This window comes from Chiroxiphia lanceolata, chromosome 9 (genome assembly GCF_009829145.1).
Source record: "Chiroxiphia lanceolata isolate bChiLan1 chromosome 9, bChiLan1.pri, whole genome shotgun sequence".
Lineage (NCBI taxonomy): Eukaryota > Metazoa > Chordata > Aves > Passeriformes > Pipridae > Chiroxiphia > Chiroxiphia lanceolata.
Genome location: NC_045645.1, coordinates 27,348,525 through 27,365,427, shown reverse-complemented (window position 1 = coordinate 27,365,427; position 16,903 = coordinate 27,348,525). Strand labels below are relative to the sequence as shown.

Sequence of the window (16,903 nt, the reverse complement as noted above, 5' to 3'; positions counted from 1 at the left end):
CAGTCACTCCCAGCTTCCAGAGATGCCACTAAACCCTGCCTTTTAGGGCACTTCTCTTTTGGAATTCCACCCTGCTGTGACATGTTACTTAACTTGCAAATTTCTCAGGAAGAAGTACCCTTGAGGCAAACTACTCAGCCCAAGAGTTATTTTTTGGCAAGGCATGGAGCATCCAGAGGCAGATCCCATTAACTCCAGACTGCAAGCTGCTGTGCCTTTCAGCTTAGAAGGACTTAACAGAATCATAGGCTAATTAATATTTGAAAGTTATTTGAAGGGTCTTTAGAATTAATGACATGTTTCCTGCTCATCTACATCATTGCCACAAACAGTCTTCCTGCTGCTTTCAAGCTACTTTAAGCACTTAAAAGTCAATATAACTGAGCTGCATCAGCTGTTTAGAAGTAACAACCTCCTGGGTTGGTTATGGAACTGAGCAGGTGCCAAAACTGTCAAAAAGAGTGAGAGAAGTGAGGCAAGGAAATATGGACCTATTATTGCTTTGAGATCCAAGTCTCTTAAAATCTAAAATAAACCACAAAACCAAGCATAACAGTGTTAATTTTTTATAAAGCCTGCATGGTCAGTCCCTGAAAAACTGAACCAAGAGTTGAAATTTAGAAAACTGGAAGCACCCAGCACACCTAAGCTCCTCCAGCAAGGATGCTGAAGCTCCTGCATGATGCATCAGCAGAGACTGTGGGGCCAACACCCCTTAAGGTCATGCTTTTATCATGAACTGTGCCCCAAAAAAGGGAAAACCACTGAACAGCACACAATTCAGTGACTGATGTACAAAAAATGAGAGCCTGGAGAACATCCAGCAGAGACCTGCACGGAGCAAGAATTTTCATTTTCACTGAAAAAAAAAAAATGAGTAAATGAAACAGGCAGGGTCACACCTCAGATTCTGACGCCAGAGACTGAGTAATGGCAAACACCAAATTGTCGTGATCAAATGCAGCAAGTGAAGTGAGCCCTCAGAAGGTCTGACTAATCTGAGATGGCATGTCCTCTTCTTAGTAATGTCAAACGTGACTGTTCAGTAACACATCACTATTTGAACTAGGTCTTATTAAAAAACAGTGGAAGATTACCAGGGTAAGAACTCCATTCCTAATTACTGGAGAAATTAGACCAGCAGATTAACTGACAGAACTAAACTCTTTTGGCAGAAATATTAGTGTCATAAAGCATTTGGTTATCCAACTTTTAGTTCCCACCTAACAGTGCAGAGCTGCTGTTCTGGGCACTGGGTTACCATCAGCTCTTCACTGCAGGTTCCCATGTCTAACATGGTACAAAGTCACCAAGGCCAAGAACTCAATGAGCACTGAAGTATAATATATGTTAAAAAAAACACCCTTAAACCAGATAAGTCCAGTGTGGTGGGGACAAGTTCTTTTTCTGACCAGTTTTCATCCATTTAGCCTTATTTTCATTCAGATGAGTAGGATACAAGTAGGTTCTATCCTGTAAAAGTTTACTTCAAGAACAAGTATTTCCTAAATCAGCTCATAACAGCTGTCCATCACAGAAAAAAAAAAAATAATGCAAGTATTCTTACTTTGAAAATTCCTGGTGAGTCTTTTGGAAATTTTGTATTTTTGAATATTTTTTAATATTGTAGGCAGATTATTTGTAAGAGACTTCACACTACTGGTAATGCTACTGTTGGCCCCATTAAGGGAAAATTACATTAGACACAATAGGCAGATGCTGCAGCAACAGAAGTGGAACTAAATGACTCACTCAAATAAATTACATGGAATCTAATGATTTTACTTCTAAAAGCCAGGGCAGGGCTTCCTACACAGTGACAGATAAAGCAGAATAATGGGAAAACCGACAGTCTCGGCTTTGTTCTTAATACATGAAGGTGGCTGCTGTAATCTAAGACAAATACATAAAATGCAGGTTGTTCCTTTAAACTGGCAAAGCAAATATTCAGGTCTGGGTGTGGAGGTCTCACAGCAGCTTTGGTGGGCCCTTTGCCAATGTTATGAGAGCAGTATATCACGTAAGGGTGGTACCCTACTCTCAGGGAAAAAATACAACTGGAAAAATCAGCATGTGCAAAAAAAGGTGCAACTTGGGCAGGGGAAAAGGGGGAGGAGAACTGAGGACGTGCTGGTAGAGCATAGAGAAACAAAGGTCTATATAAGCATTATTTATGTTTAGAGGGTTCAGGCTCAGACCATCAGAATTCCACCTCTATAAAGACATTAGCATTACCTTGACAACCTGAATAGGGGTGTGTGGCCCTTACACCCATCCTTAGAGATTTATGAAAAGAAACACTTTGAACAACTCCTAACTTTATGAGTTAAGACTCACAAACTGAACCTTGTGCAGCTGTTGAGATTCTTCTCCTGTTTTTGTCTGGATCTGGGGTGGGGATGGTTGTGGAGAGCACAGGCCCTGGCAGACACACACACACACACACACACACACACACACACACACACACACACACACACACACACACACACTAACAGTGCAGCTGTCTCCCAGGCACACTCCTCAAAGCACCCGGCATAACTCCCTGGAGACTGGGCCTGAGGTGTGCAGGAGTATTTGCTCACATTTAAAATTCCCTGAGTGCTACCATACAAAGCTGAGAGGGGACACACATCACCCAGTGATGTGCCTGTTCCTTTAGTCACAAAGAAACAGTCAGGAAACAGCAGCAGGAGCATCTCATCCCCAACGGTGAGGTTTTTCTAAATTTAGATCATTGTTCTCCAGATTTGTGACAAGATGCAGTGATGTTTTTCCAATGAGGATATGTATTCTAGTAAGACTTATTTCCAAACCCTCTAGTAGGTCACCATCTCTCCTGCTTAGGTGTCTGCAACTAAACAGTAAGATCCACAACTTTGGCTGAAACATTTTATTAGTAATTTAAGGACAGAGGCACAAGACAATGTGTTAAAACCCAGGATTCTGCCGAGGCTGTACCTGTTTTGTGGTGACTACCCTCTCCACTGCCAACCATGCTGTACCCAGCAGGAAATGCCTATTCTCAGACACATTAAATTCACAGCCCACACAACATTCTCAGTCAGGGCATGCTAATATTATGACTTGATACTACATGGGATATTTTTGTAGCACTTGATATATCGAGTGGCTCACAGTTTTGATATTTTATCCTCTTGACAGTCCTACAGAGTAGTAGGGTAAAATTTGTACTATGCAGAAGACGACCTAGAGTAAAGAAAAAGTCATTTGCAAAGTATCAGACTGGAAGGTGTGGCAGAGCAGGGCTCAAACTGGTGTTGATCAGCCATCCTTCCTAAAGTGCAATACTTAGAGCTTTCATTACAAAACCCTTGCAGTGTCTAACTAATAAATAACACTCTCAGTCAAAGACATATAAGACTGAAAATAGCTACTGTCTCGACAAAACTCCTACTCCTCCTCACACTGATGAAGCAGGATTAAAATAAACAGCTTTAAGTTCAAGCATCAAAAAAGGGAAGAAAACCTGTCACAGGGCAAAGCATAATAGAAAGCCTCTAAAGTTAACTTGGAAAGGAGAGCATGGGCCCGTGGAAAGGGTGCTGCATCCACAGCTCTGCTGCATAAACCATCTTGTGTGCTCATGCCTCACTTATCTGCAGGATAAAAGTCTTTCTCTTATAAACTTCCTATTCTGCCAGTGGGGGAAAAATTAGACTAAATAGCAAACTACTACAGTAAAGAGCTTTCTTAGCTGCAGGGATTTCTACTCATGCCGATATCTTTATGTTTTTTAAACAAAGATGGTACCTTCATAGGGAGAAATCATTTCCTCCAGTTTTTGCATGTCTGTATTCCTGGTTCTAGAGCTGACATCCTTTGTCAGCAAAGCCATAGAATTTGGGAACAAACTGTTTCCCTTAGAGCAGACAGAAAGACACTTGCATCATCACCTGTCTCACTTTCAGGACAGATATGGCTCCAAACAAAGACACCGGTGGCTGAGTACGAATGCTAAGTGCTTGTAGGAAAGGAAATTGTCCTTCTGAGTTAGTCACCAGCACCAACTCCTGGACATTCAATTCTATTTCCCTTTAAGCCTCAGACACCCTCCTTTCACACACTATTCACCACGGAATGACACTTGTTCTCAACACATGGGACTGTTTATCTAATTTCTAAAGTCCCTGGAGGGGTAACCTTCACTTTTGGTACCAGGGCAGTTTATTGCATACACCCAAGTCTGCTTCTCTAGTAACAAACCAAAATGCTGTATCTGCAATAGCTTTTATGGTTTCCAAAATTACAAGCCAACTTCTCTGCAGGCTCAGGGGGTAACTGTGATGAAGAGTGTCTTAATCTTTCTGTAAGAGGAAACAATAGAGGGGTGTATGTAACAAAGCCAGATGCCAAGGCCTGAAATGCACATAAGATTTCAACCTTGTGTCAAGTTAGGAAAGTTTGGGCTAGAAGAAAAGGGCAACTACAGCACACCAGAAGTCATGCCTTTGCTTTTGCATGATGTCTGTGCAAGACAAGAAGTCTGCCTTGGTTGTATTTTAAACAGGTTTTTGTATCTCCTTCTAGCAGTCTGGTTTAGGACTGATTAACGTGTTTATGGCCTTTCACTGACTCGTATTAAGGGAAATGATAAGTGTTTTCCAGCAAAACACAAGTGTGTCCCATTTGAGTGTAACTACCTCACAGCTGAGCAGTCAAGGACTAACCACAGCAGTGTCAGCTGATCTTAGTTTTCTGCTAATTACATGCCCTTAACACCAGCTTTGGGATCTCTTTGCAGAGATCCTGTCTCCCAGCCAACAACCCAAGTGCATGAATGCTTACTGCAATTCACTGTGTTTGTATTGCTCTACTGCTAAACACACAAAGACATTATTCTAAAGTTCTCTCTCCGTTGTTAATTCACTGTAGCTTCAGTCTCTTTATGGATGTTTGAGAGATAACATCCAACAAAGCACAGTGCTTTGAGCTTCTATTTCAAGTCCAACAATTAACACAAACAGCAACCATCCCTCGGACCTATTACCGTGCCAGGATTGTTTCGAAATACAGGCTAGAGCCACATCAAACACGCTTCTCTAACAGCTTACAGGATGAGACAAGAGTGCACTCTGAATATTTAATTATTTCATTTAGCCCGCAGACAGCTTTCCTGTGTTTGTTTATGCCGAAGTTAAGCCTAAACAGCTCCATAAACCAAGCGAGCGTTATTGCCATTTTACAGACGAGAAGTGCACAGAAGCAATGAGAAGTGACTCCTAATTCAAGGGCTCAGATTACCTAGTAAAAGTATCAGATTTAATGTCTTTTCAAGCACAAAAGGCTGTCTGCACACATGCACATAAACAAGTTGGGAAACTTCTCTTGCTGGCAGACAACTTTATCTCGGATAAAGCCCAAGAGAAACAAAACAACTAAAAAGGAAGCAGTCCAGCTCTTAAAGGCAAAAGCAAAATAAACATGTATTCTGATAAATCCTAATACAGCCACATCTGCCTTTTGCTGTGTGGATCCTGCCTGCCTTCACGAACCAACACCTACTTAAAACACTGTAACACGGTGATGTTAAATAGCACACCCCACTTTTCCTAGCAGAAAAACTTTTTAGCAATGGACAAATTAAGGCCCTGGAGCACCCTCTCGTGGCAGGCTGGAAATTGCTGGAAATCAGCTGCAATTGATCCTTTTACCTTCTTAGTTTAAAATTTTAAAATAGTTTCAAACAAAGCCCGGGCTCCCCAGCTGTCCCCAGCATGAGGCCACTCACCTGCTGCCCGCTGAGCACGCGGTGTCCCAGAGCCTGCTTCCCTGCTCCCAGAGAACAAGGTGAGCTTTGTGCAGCGAGGGGAAGGCTGTCTAAGAGGCTCCTCGCAGTCAAGTGCTGTTTTGTCCAGGAACAAAACCCCCCCTGGCATCCCTCACGTGTCTCGGCCCCGTTGTAGCCGTGTTACTGCTGCTGCAGTAACCAATACCCAGCCCCTGGGGATATCAGTGCCCCGGGGGGGACAGGACAGAACCGGCTCACCTGGGACTAAACAGCCTGTAATTCCACTGCCTTGGGGCATTCCAGCTTGTACAGCACCAGGGCTGAGCCCCCCACCTGTGGCAGAGCAGGTCCTGAGAGCCCAGCTGAGCGTTATTGTAGAGCCAAGGCTACACCCAGGAGCAGTTCCAGGCTTTGCCACCACCAACTAAAATGAGACTAAAGCATTTTATGTAGCAGAAATGGCACATGGAAAAAGTCACTGCACCTCTGCTATCGCTGTGCAAGCTTGTGTGCAGATGGGAAGACACGTACCAAGTGTCATTCAAATTTAGCTTAACCACTTAACAAAAAAATAGAGGAAGTTAGACAGATTTATACACACCAAAATAAGAATTAGAATTTCTGCACAAGACAATCTCAGACTTGACAGACTTAAACCCTACGGCCTATTTCAACTTCTCAAAGACCATTGGTACTTTGGACTAGATGCAGGAGTCACAATCAATCACTGATGTAGAGGGCAGTGACCTCTTTAAACATTTTACCCCTGAAGAAATTAAAAACTATTTACTTATGGTAACCTAAAAATGAAAAAATTTTCTGACAAAACAGATATAACAAGGATTAAACCTGCTAGACTTCTGTCTCACAGGACAGCTATGGCAGGCCTCCCAAATCATCATTTGAGCACCTACTGACTTTGCACATCAATCCCAAGGCATCTAATACACCTCTGGAATAAAAAAATTATGTAAAGTGGGTTAGTTGTTCTTCTGTAGTTTATATCAGACTCAAATTTATTAGATTAGTTAAAAAAATAGATCCCAGTTTCTTCTAACATGAAAAATCAGCTCATAGCTGTGTTGCAACTTTTCATATGCACAGGGTTTTTTAAGATCCTGAATTAAAAAAAAAAAATGCTAAATATAACTCAAAACACTAGCACTGCAAGACATTATATACTGTTTTCCTATTTATGCTAAGAATCTTCTGTAGATAAAGCCTTTTTAATCTCAAAGTACCTCTGATTTCTCTGTTTACTCTTGGGATTAAAAAAAAAAAAAACACAACCGATGCAAATGAAAATTATGTAAAACCAACAAATACAATCCCAAATAACAAGTACACAATTGATGACTAGTGAAAAAGTATTGTGTTGTGCTTCACTGGGTAATTAGGCCAGAGCACAGGTTTCACATCGGTATTGATTACACAAGCTCTGTTCATCCCTCCCCAAGCTGTTCCCATCTCCCTGCCTCAAAAAAGAGATGACAAAACCCCACTCAGGAGAAAGCCCAGGAATCCTCTGGGGCTTGCAGAGAGCTGGCTCTCACTGTTTATACATGTTACTGCCACAAATTATAAAGCCCTTTGTAGCTTATCAATGCCAATCCAAGTCAGTGAAAAAGCAGGTTTGAAAACACACCAGAATTGAGTGAGATCACTCAAAGAAACCATTTTCAGGGCATCTGTTCAAGGTGTCACCTATACCCCAGTCTTTATACTTTGATCAAGTTGCCACTGTAAGAGAACTTTTGAAACATAGGCTCAATATAAGACTTGACTTATTAATAACAATATTCCAAACAGCACATGTAGGACACTCAGCGATTTACAGTTCAAGCTTTAAGAATTTACTATTTTAACTTAAGCACTTTAAATCTGAGCCCGGGAGCTGCCAACTATTAGACTGAATATTTTTATTTGCCAGTTTATAGATGAAAAAACTTAATTTACAAGAGAAGAGGAACCACAAATTGGCTCTCAGTAAAAGGATACTATTTATCTTTCAGTTCTACTGAAGGGAGTGGTGGACATAGAAAAAGTATTAATACTCAAACCTGTCTTCTAAGGAAAAACTACATTAAACACAAGGAATGAGTAAGTCCATGTTTATGCAAAACAGCTCAGGCCAGTATAACCTTGAGTTCTGCTGTTCTAAGTGACTAAATGGAGGAAGGAAGCTATGTCACTATTTCAAAACATCTTCAAGGTTATTCAGATTTCTTAGAAGAGCCCATTTCCTTCTTCCTAGATGACATAACTTGTATCAATTTTTAAAAGTTTGCATAAACAGACTTTATTTTGTTGCTAAACAGTCACTATAGTTTCATTAATTGACCAGTTTTGACATATTCGGTTGCTGGATGGGAAACAACACTTTAAAACTATTTCTTATAAAGCTCCTTCAAGGCTAATTTAAATAATTTTTTCCAGCTTTCTTCTATTATTAAGTAAATTTCAGGAATACTAGTGTAGCTGTATCTTCTCTCTGCTTCTGCTCTTGGCTTTCCTGAGCAGCAGCAGCACAAAATTGATATTCTCATCAGTCGTGCAGCCTCCCACGGGTTTCTGAATAGCAGCAGTAAAACTGAACAGTCTTGTTAACTCCCTGACACTGCTGGTTACCAAAACCAACTCTGAGCAGCAAAGGCTTGGACATAATCTTGAGACACTGAGCTGACCCTGTAAGCTAAGGAAGGCCTCATCATATGGATTTACACTCCAGCTTGGGTTTGAAGGGTTATCTTCACAATCCAGGGGCTACAAAATTAGAAGGGACAAATATTTTGGGGCTTTGTCTAGAAGACAGATCTGTGCTCTGTAAACACCTTTTAGACCCCTGATATTTAGGGTTAATGTAGGAGGTAATACTAATCTACTTGGATATGACAATATCTGAACAAGCTTCTACCCTGGGCCATGTTGGAGTGTGCACAGATGGGGAAATGTTTCTCCACTTTGCAATTCCTGTACGTTTTGGTGTGTTTAGTGAGGCCCACTGCTCTCTGCAGCCAACTCCTCCACAAATTATGAGTCTAATTGAACAGAGAATCTGAAAACCAGGAATACTTCCTGATCGATGCCAAATGCTCCAATATGTATAATATTAATATCATTTAGCCAATACTCACATGATTTCTTTCAACCACAAGCAAGCCTTACACCTGTTTCAAAATTAGCCATGGTGATCTTAGTTCAGATGATGACAAATAGGAACAGCCAAGACATACTTGATGCTTTGTTGTTGGGATTATCGTGGGAGAAAGGAAGGAGAAATAGACTGGGAGGTGCACAGGGTCACAGATCCAGAATGTTCATATCCTCCTGAACTCTAATTTGATTCCTAATTTGACCCAAAAGCAGCAGGAGATGCTTCCTATGTCTTTGCCGTGTATACTTCTAATAAGAAGAAACTACTACAGTTTCACTTTGGTATTAAATAATAACAAAACCAAAATCCAATCCAGCAGCATTATCAAATTAAAGGATGAGGGATGCAGAACTGTCCTATAGAAAAATGAGTGTTCCTTTTCTTACATTATTGTAATCCCAATTGTCATATCACCATTGTCACAGAAAACTTTCAAATTAACATAATCGAAGCTCTAAGTTTATTAATAGTTATTTTTAATAGAAATATCAGAGTAATGTTAAGATCCTAAAGACAATGTTTGGGTGGGAAGGACAGGAGAAGAGGAAAGGAATTTCTTGAAAAAGTTCAGTCTTAAAAGAAGTATGTTTAACTGGCCTTTAAAGAGCACTAGAAGATTGAAATAAAACCAATTTGATTTTTAGTGAAGTCTTTGTCTCCCTCTCAAAAAAAGGCAGTTATTTTTGGGCTGTTTTTCAGAATGCCTGGGCTGATTTAGCTGATACTGAAAGCCACCTATTAAAAAGTTAATTTATACCCAGCTGCAGACAAGCAATTGCTCTGGGAGATGCACATGTCTTTATGGAGAGCCCACAAAGCACATGCAACTTCCTAAGCAGATATGGGTAATATAACTAAGCTTTGTTGTTGTGGTTTACAGTGTTACCAACAGGAAGCCTCAATGGTTTTGTAAGTGTCACTTATTCTGGGGAGAATAATCTCTATGGGTAATACCAAGATCAGCCTTTAAAATAAAGTATTTCATAACCACAAAACCAGAGAAATGTGAGGGATGATGCAGTAATGGTGAGAGAACTTTACACATGACTTCAGACCCAGCAAGTCAACGGTGTTATGTTACTCCACTCAGTGCAAGCTTTTGTTCCTTTCCTGCTGTGCTGAAGGTGCTGCTGGGGGTCCAAACAACTAGGAGAAATATTTATTTGTCAGTAAATACTTTTCTGATTGCTGTTAAGGAGAGAACTCTAAGCCTACACTGCAGATTCACCTGCAAAGCCAGTCCAGGGGCCATTTGCAGTGCAAGCTTTGCATCACTCGTAATTACATGCTGGTGAAAGCACTCCTAATGGTTTGGCAAGCAGGGATTTGGGATATCAGACTCTGAAACAGTTAGAATGGAGGTGAGGCTTTGGTCTGTAGTCATCCATCCTTGGCTTTCTGAAATACAACCAGATGAAAATAAGCTCAGCACGTCACTAGACAAAATCCAACTGTATTGCTTGTAATAACTTCCACACACATCCCTACTGGAGTAAGTGCAAACTGCTGTCTCTTGGCTTATATTAGCTGGATTTTGACACAGTTTCTTATGAGTGTGAATTAGTCAGCTGTCAGCAGTATTTACAAGATAGTTTACGGATAGTAAGTATTTTGGAAACATTAAGCTATGACAACTAAGAAAAACAGGCTACAATAAATCACAGTAGCGATTGTCAAGGTTTAGCCATAAAACAAAAAAGTAGGGGTTGACTTCAGCGAGGACTGGCCTGCTTTAAGAAACACACATGACATATGCTGAAGAGGGTCACAGAACAGGTCACTTCTCCTGAACACAGGAGAAAACACGATTTCAAGCTTGCTGTCCCAGAATCTGTAATTAGCACCAGCCATGAAATATGGCTGAAGCCACCCCTGCTAGAGCATCTCCAGAAGATAGTCCAACTGCCTCCCAACTCTAATCCTGTGAGCTGCTAGGTTAAAAAAAGATGATTTAAGCCACTTGTAACAATTTGCTTGTGTGTCCAAGAGCTTACACGTTCACTTCCCACCGATTTGTTCGCTTGGCCATGTCCTTATTTCCAAAAAAAATCCCACAATTTTTTTTTTTTTTGCAAAACATTGCTCTTGCAAGCAATAGCAAGTTTGTGAAATATTGCTAGAACAACTTGTACTACACCATCTGCTACACGGGGAGAACTGAGAAGCTGGAGATCTGTCTGGGCTTTGAAATTTGATTTTTAAGTCGGTTCTGACTTAAACATTTTGAAGTAACTTCATTTTGGTCTTACCTTCTTTAGACTGTGTTCCCTGTCTATGTGCAAAGTACATAGGGAATAAATACATAGCAGGAATTAGATCAGTAGTTTGTATTATATTGTCCCTTCCGTTGAGTTGGTAGAGGCCTCTCATTTGCAAAATACAGTAAGTGAAAATCTCAGCTTAACACGAGGTATAAAAATCAACATTGAATGCAACTGAATCTGCAGGAATAATTTGGATATCATGGAGAATGATGCAACAGAGAACACGTCTATAATTTCATGTTCTACAAGAGATGTTCCTCTAGACGCTCAGCTGAACTCTCCTTTATTCCCCATATAATTAGTTAAAAGTTATTTATACATTATGATCCCACTAGATTTCTGATTTACAGTACAAAAAGTCAGGCACTGAATACAGTGATTATATTCCATCTGCACAGGGCATTTACTGACAGGAAAGTCTGCGGGCAAGTAGTTCTGGCCTGAGCTTGCTGCATTTCACTGGGATGAAAAATAAAGAACATTTTAGGCAGCCCACAAAGTGCAGTTGTTAAACTGACCCTATTTTCTCTCCTTCTTTCCATTTTCCTGCATCCAGCCCTTCAGTTTCACTGAATTTCAAAGGGACAGTGTTATTTATGCTTCTTCCTATTTTAGAATGTTTTTATCATGTGGCATAGCACTCCGACTGCCTTAGGGGAGCTTTAATGATAATTTTATTTTTAAAAGTATAGGCTTATCTTGCCTGACCTTGATGTACATAGTAAAAGGTTGCTAAACTCCTCCTCTAGAAAACAAAACAGGGAACAAATGTCCTGCGCCTGCTGGATCAAAAGCTCAAGTGTGGCAGAGCCTTCCACTACCCCAAAATATATCACCAAGGCAACAGTAGCAGTATTGCAAACAGGTATTGGAAAGACTTCCCTGCCAGGATTTAAATAATCTGATTTTCCTGCAGTATGTGCTCTACAACACTCAGCAAGTCTTTTCAGAGATGAAAAGCATGCTAACACCATTCCTAAGAGTATCTTGGTACAGTAGGGCGTTATCAGTGCTCTTCTGAAAGCAAATTAAGAGCGTGTCACTCTTCAAAGGTCGTACGAGGAGCCAAGTAGAGCCCATGCAACTTGGAAGTTGTTGGTTGTTGTTGCTTGTAGCCCTTTCCTCAAACAAACTACTGAAAGGGATAAGGAGATAACCTACTTCCCTCTTTTCTCCCCTGTTCCTTCTCTGGAAGGGAAGGCAAACTCATCTTATAATGGCACCAAGTACTTCTTGTCTCTTCTGGTTGCACTGATCTGTAAGAATTTGATCCTAGTGTTCACTGCAGCTTTTCTCTCTGGAGTTGCTGTGCCTGTGGTAAAACTGAATTCTGACAGAGAGTACATGGGAACACTAGTGGTGAATAATCCTTCTGTTTACACTCTTCCTTTCTACTACATTAATAGCAACCAACAAGCTTGATGATCCATTGCCCGCTTTAAGTCACAGACTAGGTGTCAGGAATACTTGCTAAGGGGTGTTTGAAGGGCTAATTGCAGAAGACTGCAAAATCCATGATTATCTTTTTGCATCCTGGAGAATTCTGCTCCACAGCTAATGGATGACAGGGGTGTATCAGCTTGCTTAGGACTTCTCTGCTCGATTTCATAGCAGTGTTCACAGAATTCAATACCAGGGTGAGCTCAAAGCCCCAGCGGTGAAGGTGTCTGTTCTCATGAGGGAACAGTGGCTTGCCACAATACAGATCCCTTTGTTCTTTCCATAAAACAGAAAACATCTTCAAATTCCTTGCTTCCTCCAAAAAAATACATCCTGAAGTAGGGAGTGCCTGTAGTGCTTCTCCTGTAGAGCTTCTGCTAAACAACTGTAACAGAGCAGAGCTCGGGACAAGCTGGCTCAACTCAACCTCTCAATTTTTCAAGGATATCTACACTTCAAATTAGTTGGGTACAAATGCTTGTCACAGGTTTCCAGTAGCTTAAGGTAAGGGGTTTTACACTTTATTTATTTGATATGAGGTGTTCTTCAAAATCCTGTAGCAAAATGGGTCTGAGGCTGAAAACATTGTTTATCTCCATCCTTTTCATAAACAACCCAGAAGAAGCAACCCTTCAAAATGAACTCTGGCAAGAGTACTTAGCACGGTTTGCTCCTGGCACAGTGTAGTCTGAAATGTGCCAACATGAGCTGAGGCAGGGATTTATACCTGCAAGGGTCTCACACAGTCAACAGGTTGTCTTCCTCACATCCATGAGAAGGAAAGCCAAGGAAGGGAGACAATCCAGGCTCATCCTGTGACTGGCTGGTTTAGTCACTGGTACAAGAGTGCTAACCCAGAACCCTGTGCTTTTGCCATCCCTTTTCATACACTCTGAATACATGTCCTAGAGACAGGATGGGAGGTCAGGTTCAGAAACAAATTACTAAAAAAGAGGAATCTGGATCAAATAACATCACCAGCAACCACAGCATCTCAGCAGCAGAAGTGTATAACTCACATAAAGAAAGCCAGGTTGAATAAAATAGGGCAGCAAGGTCATTAAATGAAAAATAAGAATACAAGTTGAGAGCAATTCCCTCGGACAAGGAGAGTCAGGATCACAGAAAACAGTTTCTCTGACAAAGGAAGTGAACTACAGATTCAGGAACATATATCTTCAGTTATTGCCCAAGACAAGCATTTAAATAGGTAAAATAGTTTAAAAACCCACCTCTGGCTGGCATTTAGTACAGATTATCAATACTGAGTTGTTTACTCATTCCTAGTAAAATGTGCGTGGAATCAGGGAACAATTTACAATAGCTGAGGCATTCACCAAGATGGAATAAGAGTTTGGAGCCTGCCTTGAAATTCTCAAAACCTGGACTGCCAAAAAACCCCGCCCCTTTTACATAACCTAACAGAATAAAACACTGTATCTTATTTTTGACGCACCTTCCTTTACAGTCTGCATAGACAATAACAGAAGCAACAAAAACCTAAATTGTATCCATTATCTTACGGCTGAGGCAGATAACCTAAGCAATATAAATAGTAGAGAAATTATTTTAAAAGATACCATCACTGTTATCACCGAGCAGTGTTCTTTTTACATGGCACTGAACAGTTTTATTCAGAGTGTGTTGGCTTTCCAGGCTCATTCTTGCTTCTAGTTCTATGCAAGACAGAGCAGAAGGGCTGGCAGGGCACATAACTTGACTTGATCTGCATGCATGCTTAAGAAACCTTTTCCTCTCCATTTCCCTGCCACTGCATGTCAATAATGCTCCCTACCTTCTAACTTAAAAATTTAGTAGGGTGGAGGGAGGAGCTGGAAGGATTTGTTCAGGATGCTGAACTAAATCACTACCAAAACACGCAGCAAGAAATGAAAAGAAGTGCTTGAGTCAGTGTCAACTGTGTATTCTGAAGTCACTACACATCCCCACACGCTGTACTGTACTTCCCACAAATGTCCTTTCTGTCCTTGCCTTGTGAGAGCAGGAACTAAAGAGTCATCTTGGTACCAAAACACGGACAGACAGTTTGACACGAGTAGGAGTGCACTTAGCAGTCTCTACAGCAATTCTGCTCTGCTGCTACAGCCAGACTTACCCCACTGGAAGAAGTGGGATATGTGCATAACTTCTGAGATCTCCTGACATTGTGATTGTGTAGCATTGGTCTATCACATGAATGTTTTTGCCAAAGTACCTCTTAATGTACAAAAATACAAAGATGGCAGAGTAAAACGTGAAGTTGGTGACACTAAGGTTGAAAGATGTAATAAAACAACAACTCTTAGTTTTAACTGTAGTAATAGTAGGTCAGGCATTCAGCCAGCACGTTCTGTTTTGGTTCTAAAGCTGATAGTGCTCCCTGAACTCCAAAGCTGTGATAACGCTGAGATTTTTAGGAACCAGATTCAGTGCTGTGTTCTTGTTGTGATAGGTACTTACATGTCAGCAGTCCCAGCAGATGATATTTACTGTTAGACTGCTGGTTGCATGTTCCTTAATCTTTTTGCCTACTCTCACTGTATTAAGCAAAAGAAAACATGTACTGTCAGGAGCAGCCTTTCTTTATAAACACTGACATCCCTCTCCACCTAAAGCCAAGCCAGCCAAGCTCTCCAGAGCTGACTCAGGTCTTTAGGATTAGAGGTGCATCCGCACATCTATTCTCAACGTGCTTGTCAAGGCAGACAGGGTTCAGTTGATCATACCTTCCAAAACTTGGCAACATCTTAACATAATGCACAAATAGGTATAATAAAAAAAACGTGGTTGCAAAGTGGGATTTGAAGTTGCAGGATCCTGCTAAGAGGTTACAGAAACGAATCGTGTTACATTAAACATTTCCTGTACGGGTTTACAGCAATAAGAATAGAGGCGGACAGGCAAAAACTTCAACTGAGAATCAGATGGCAGCTATAACACCCCAGACAAAACGAAATTGTTTGCTCTGCCAGGAGCTATATAGAGACTCGCAGATCTAGAAGGGCAAGTCGCAAAACGCCTCAGCAAACAGACAAGAAGACAAAGCACATGTTACCTTTACCTTTGTAAACAAAACCAGAGCTCGGAACCGCCGCGGTGACAGCGACCGAACACCGCGAGTCCCGATCCCCGGCAGAGCCACCTCGCTCCCGCTGTGGCCGATCCCGAGCTCCGGGGGGATAAAGCTCCTCCGGGGTCGAGCATCCTCCGGGACGCGGCGGCCGGGGCGAGCATCCCCCCGGGCCGTGTGTTCCCCGCTCCCCCCGCCCGCCCCTCCCCTCCGCCAGTAAACCCACGGCAACAAAAGAGGGAGGGGAGCGAGGCCGATCGCGCCCCTCTCCCTCCGCGCCGGCCGCTCACCGTGCTGGGTGAAGACATTGAATCCTCCCTCTGCGGAGCGCCCGGCCGCCTCCCGCCGGCGGCCCGCGGGCCTGGCCGAGCTGCTCCCCCGCGGTCCCCGCGGCTGCTGCTGCTGCGGCGGCGGCTGGTGCTGGATCCCCGCGCCCGGCTCCCCGACGCGGCCCACCTGCTGCCCCATGGCGGGCCGCGCTCACATCCCGCCGCTCCCGCCGCTCCCGGCCCGGCAGGCGCGTCCCGCTGCTCCCGCGGCCGGACCCGGCGGCTCCCGCGGAGCTCCGCGCTGGGGCTTCACGGGCTCGCCCCCGCAGCCCCCGCCGCCATCTTAAACCACAGAGCGCCGGCGGAGCGCGGACGGAGCGGCTCCCGCGGCCGCCTCCGGTCCGCCCAGGGAGGGAGGGAGGGAGGGAGAGAGGGAAAGAGGGAGGGAAGGAAGGAGCGAGGGAGGGTGGCCGCACCCCCCCAGCCCAGCCCAGCCCAGCCCAGCCCAGCCCAGCCCGCCCCGCCGCGGCACACAGAATCCCGGAATCCCAGAACTGTAAGGGTTGGAAGAGATCTCCGGAGAGGCAAGGCAGGGTCACCTAGAACAGGTGACACAGGGACGCGTCCAGGTGGGTTTGGAACGTCTCCAGAAGGAGAGACTCCATGCCCTCCCTGGACAGCCTGTTCCGGGGCTCTGCCACTTTCAATGGAAAGAAGTTCTTACTTATAGAATGCACTGAGTTGGGAGGGACCCATCAGGATCGCTGAATCCAACTCTTGCCCCTGAACAGGACAGAATCCCACCCTGAGCCTGAGAGCGCTGTCCAAGGGTTTCTTGAACTCTGTCAGGCTAAGGCAGTGGCCATGGCCCTGAGGCTGCCCCAGCCCAAAGAAGATGCTCTCCCTATAGGATACAGCCAGGCTGGTTCACCTACCAACCCGAGCAGGTGTGAG

At 43.0% G+C, this 16,903-nt stretch overlaps 1 protein-coding gene across 2 annotated transcripts in view; it reads right to left on the bottom strand.

Annotated features, from left to right (window-relative positions):
• ABL2 (ABL proto-oncogene 2, non-receptor tyrosine kinase) overlaps window positions 1–16,299 on the bottom strand; it is a 44,334-nt gene extending 28,035 nt beyond the window's left edge. For both annotated transcript variants that reach the window (XM_032696362.1, XM_032696364.1), the window contains exon 1: window positions 15,971–16,299. In XM_032696362.1, coding sequence (XP_032552253.1) covers window positions 15,971–16,148 — 178 coding nt within the window. In that variant the 5' untranslated portion in view covers window positions 16,149–16,299. The remainder of the gene's footprint in view (window positions 1–15,970) is intronic.
• Between the last annotated feature and the right edge of the window lie 604 nt (window positions 16,300–16,903).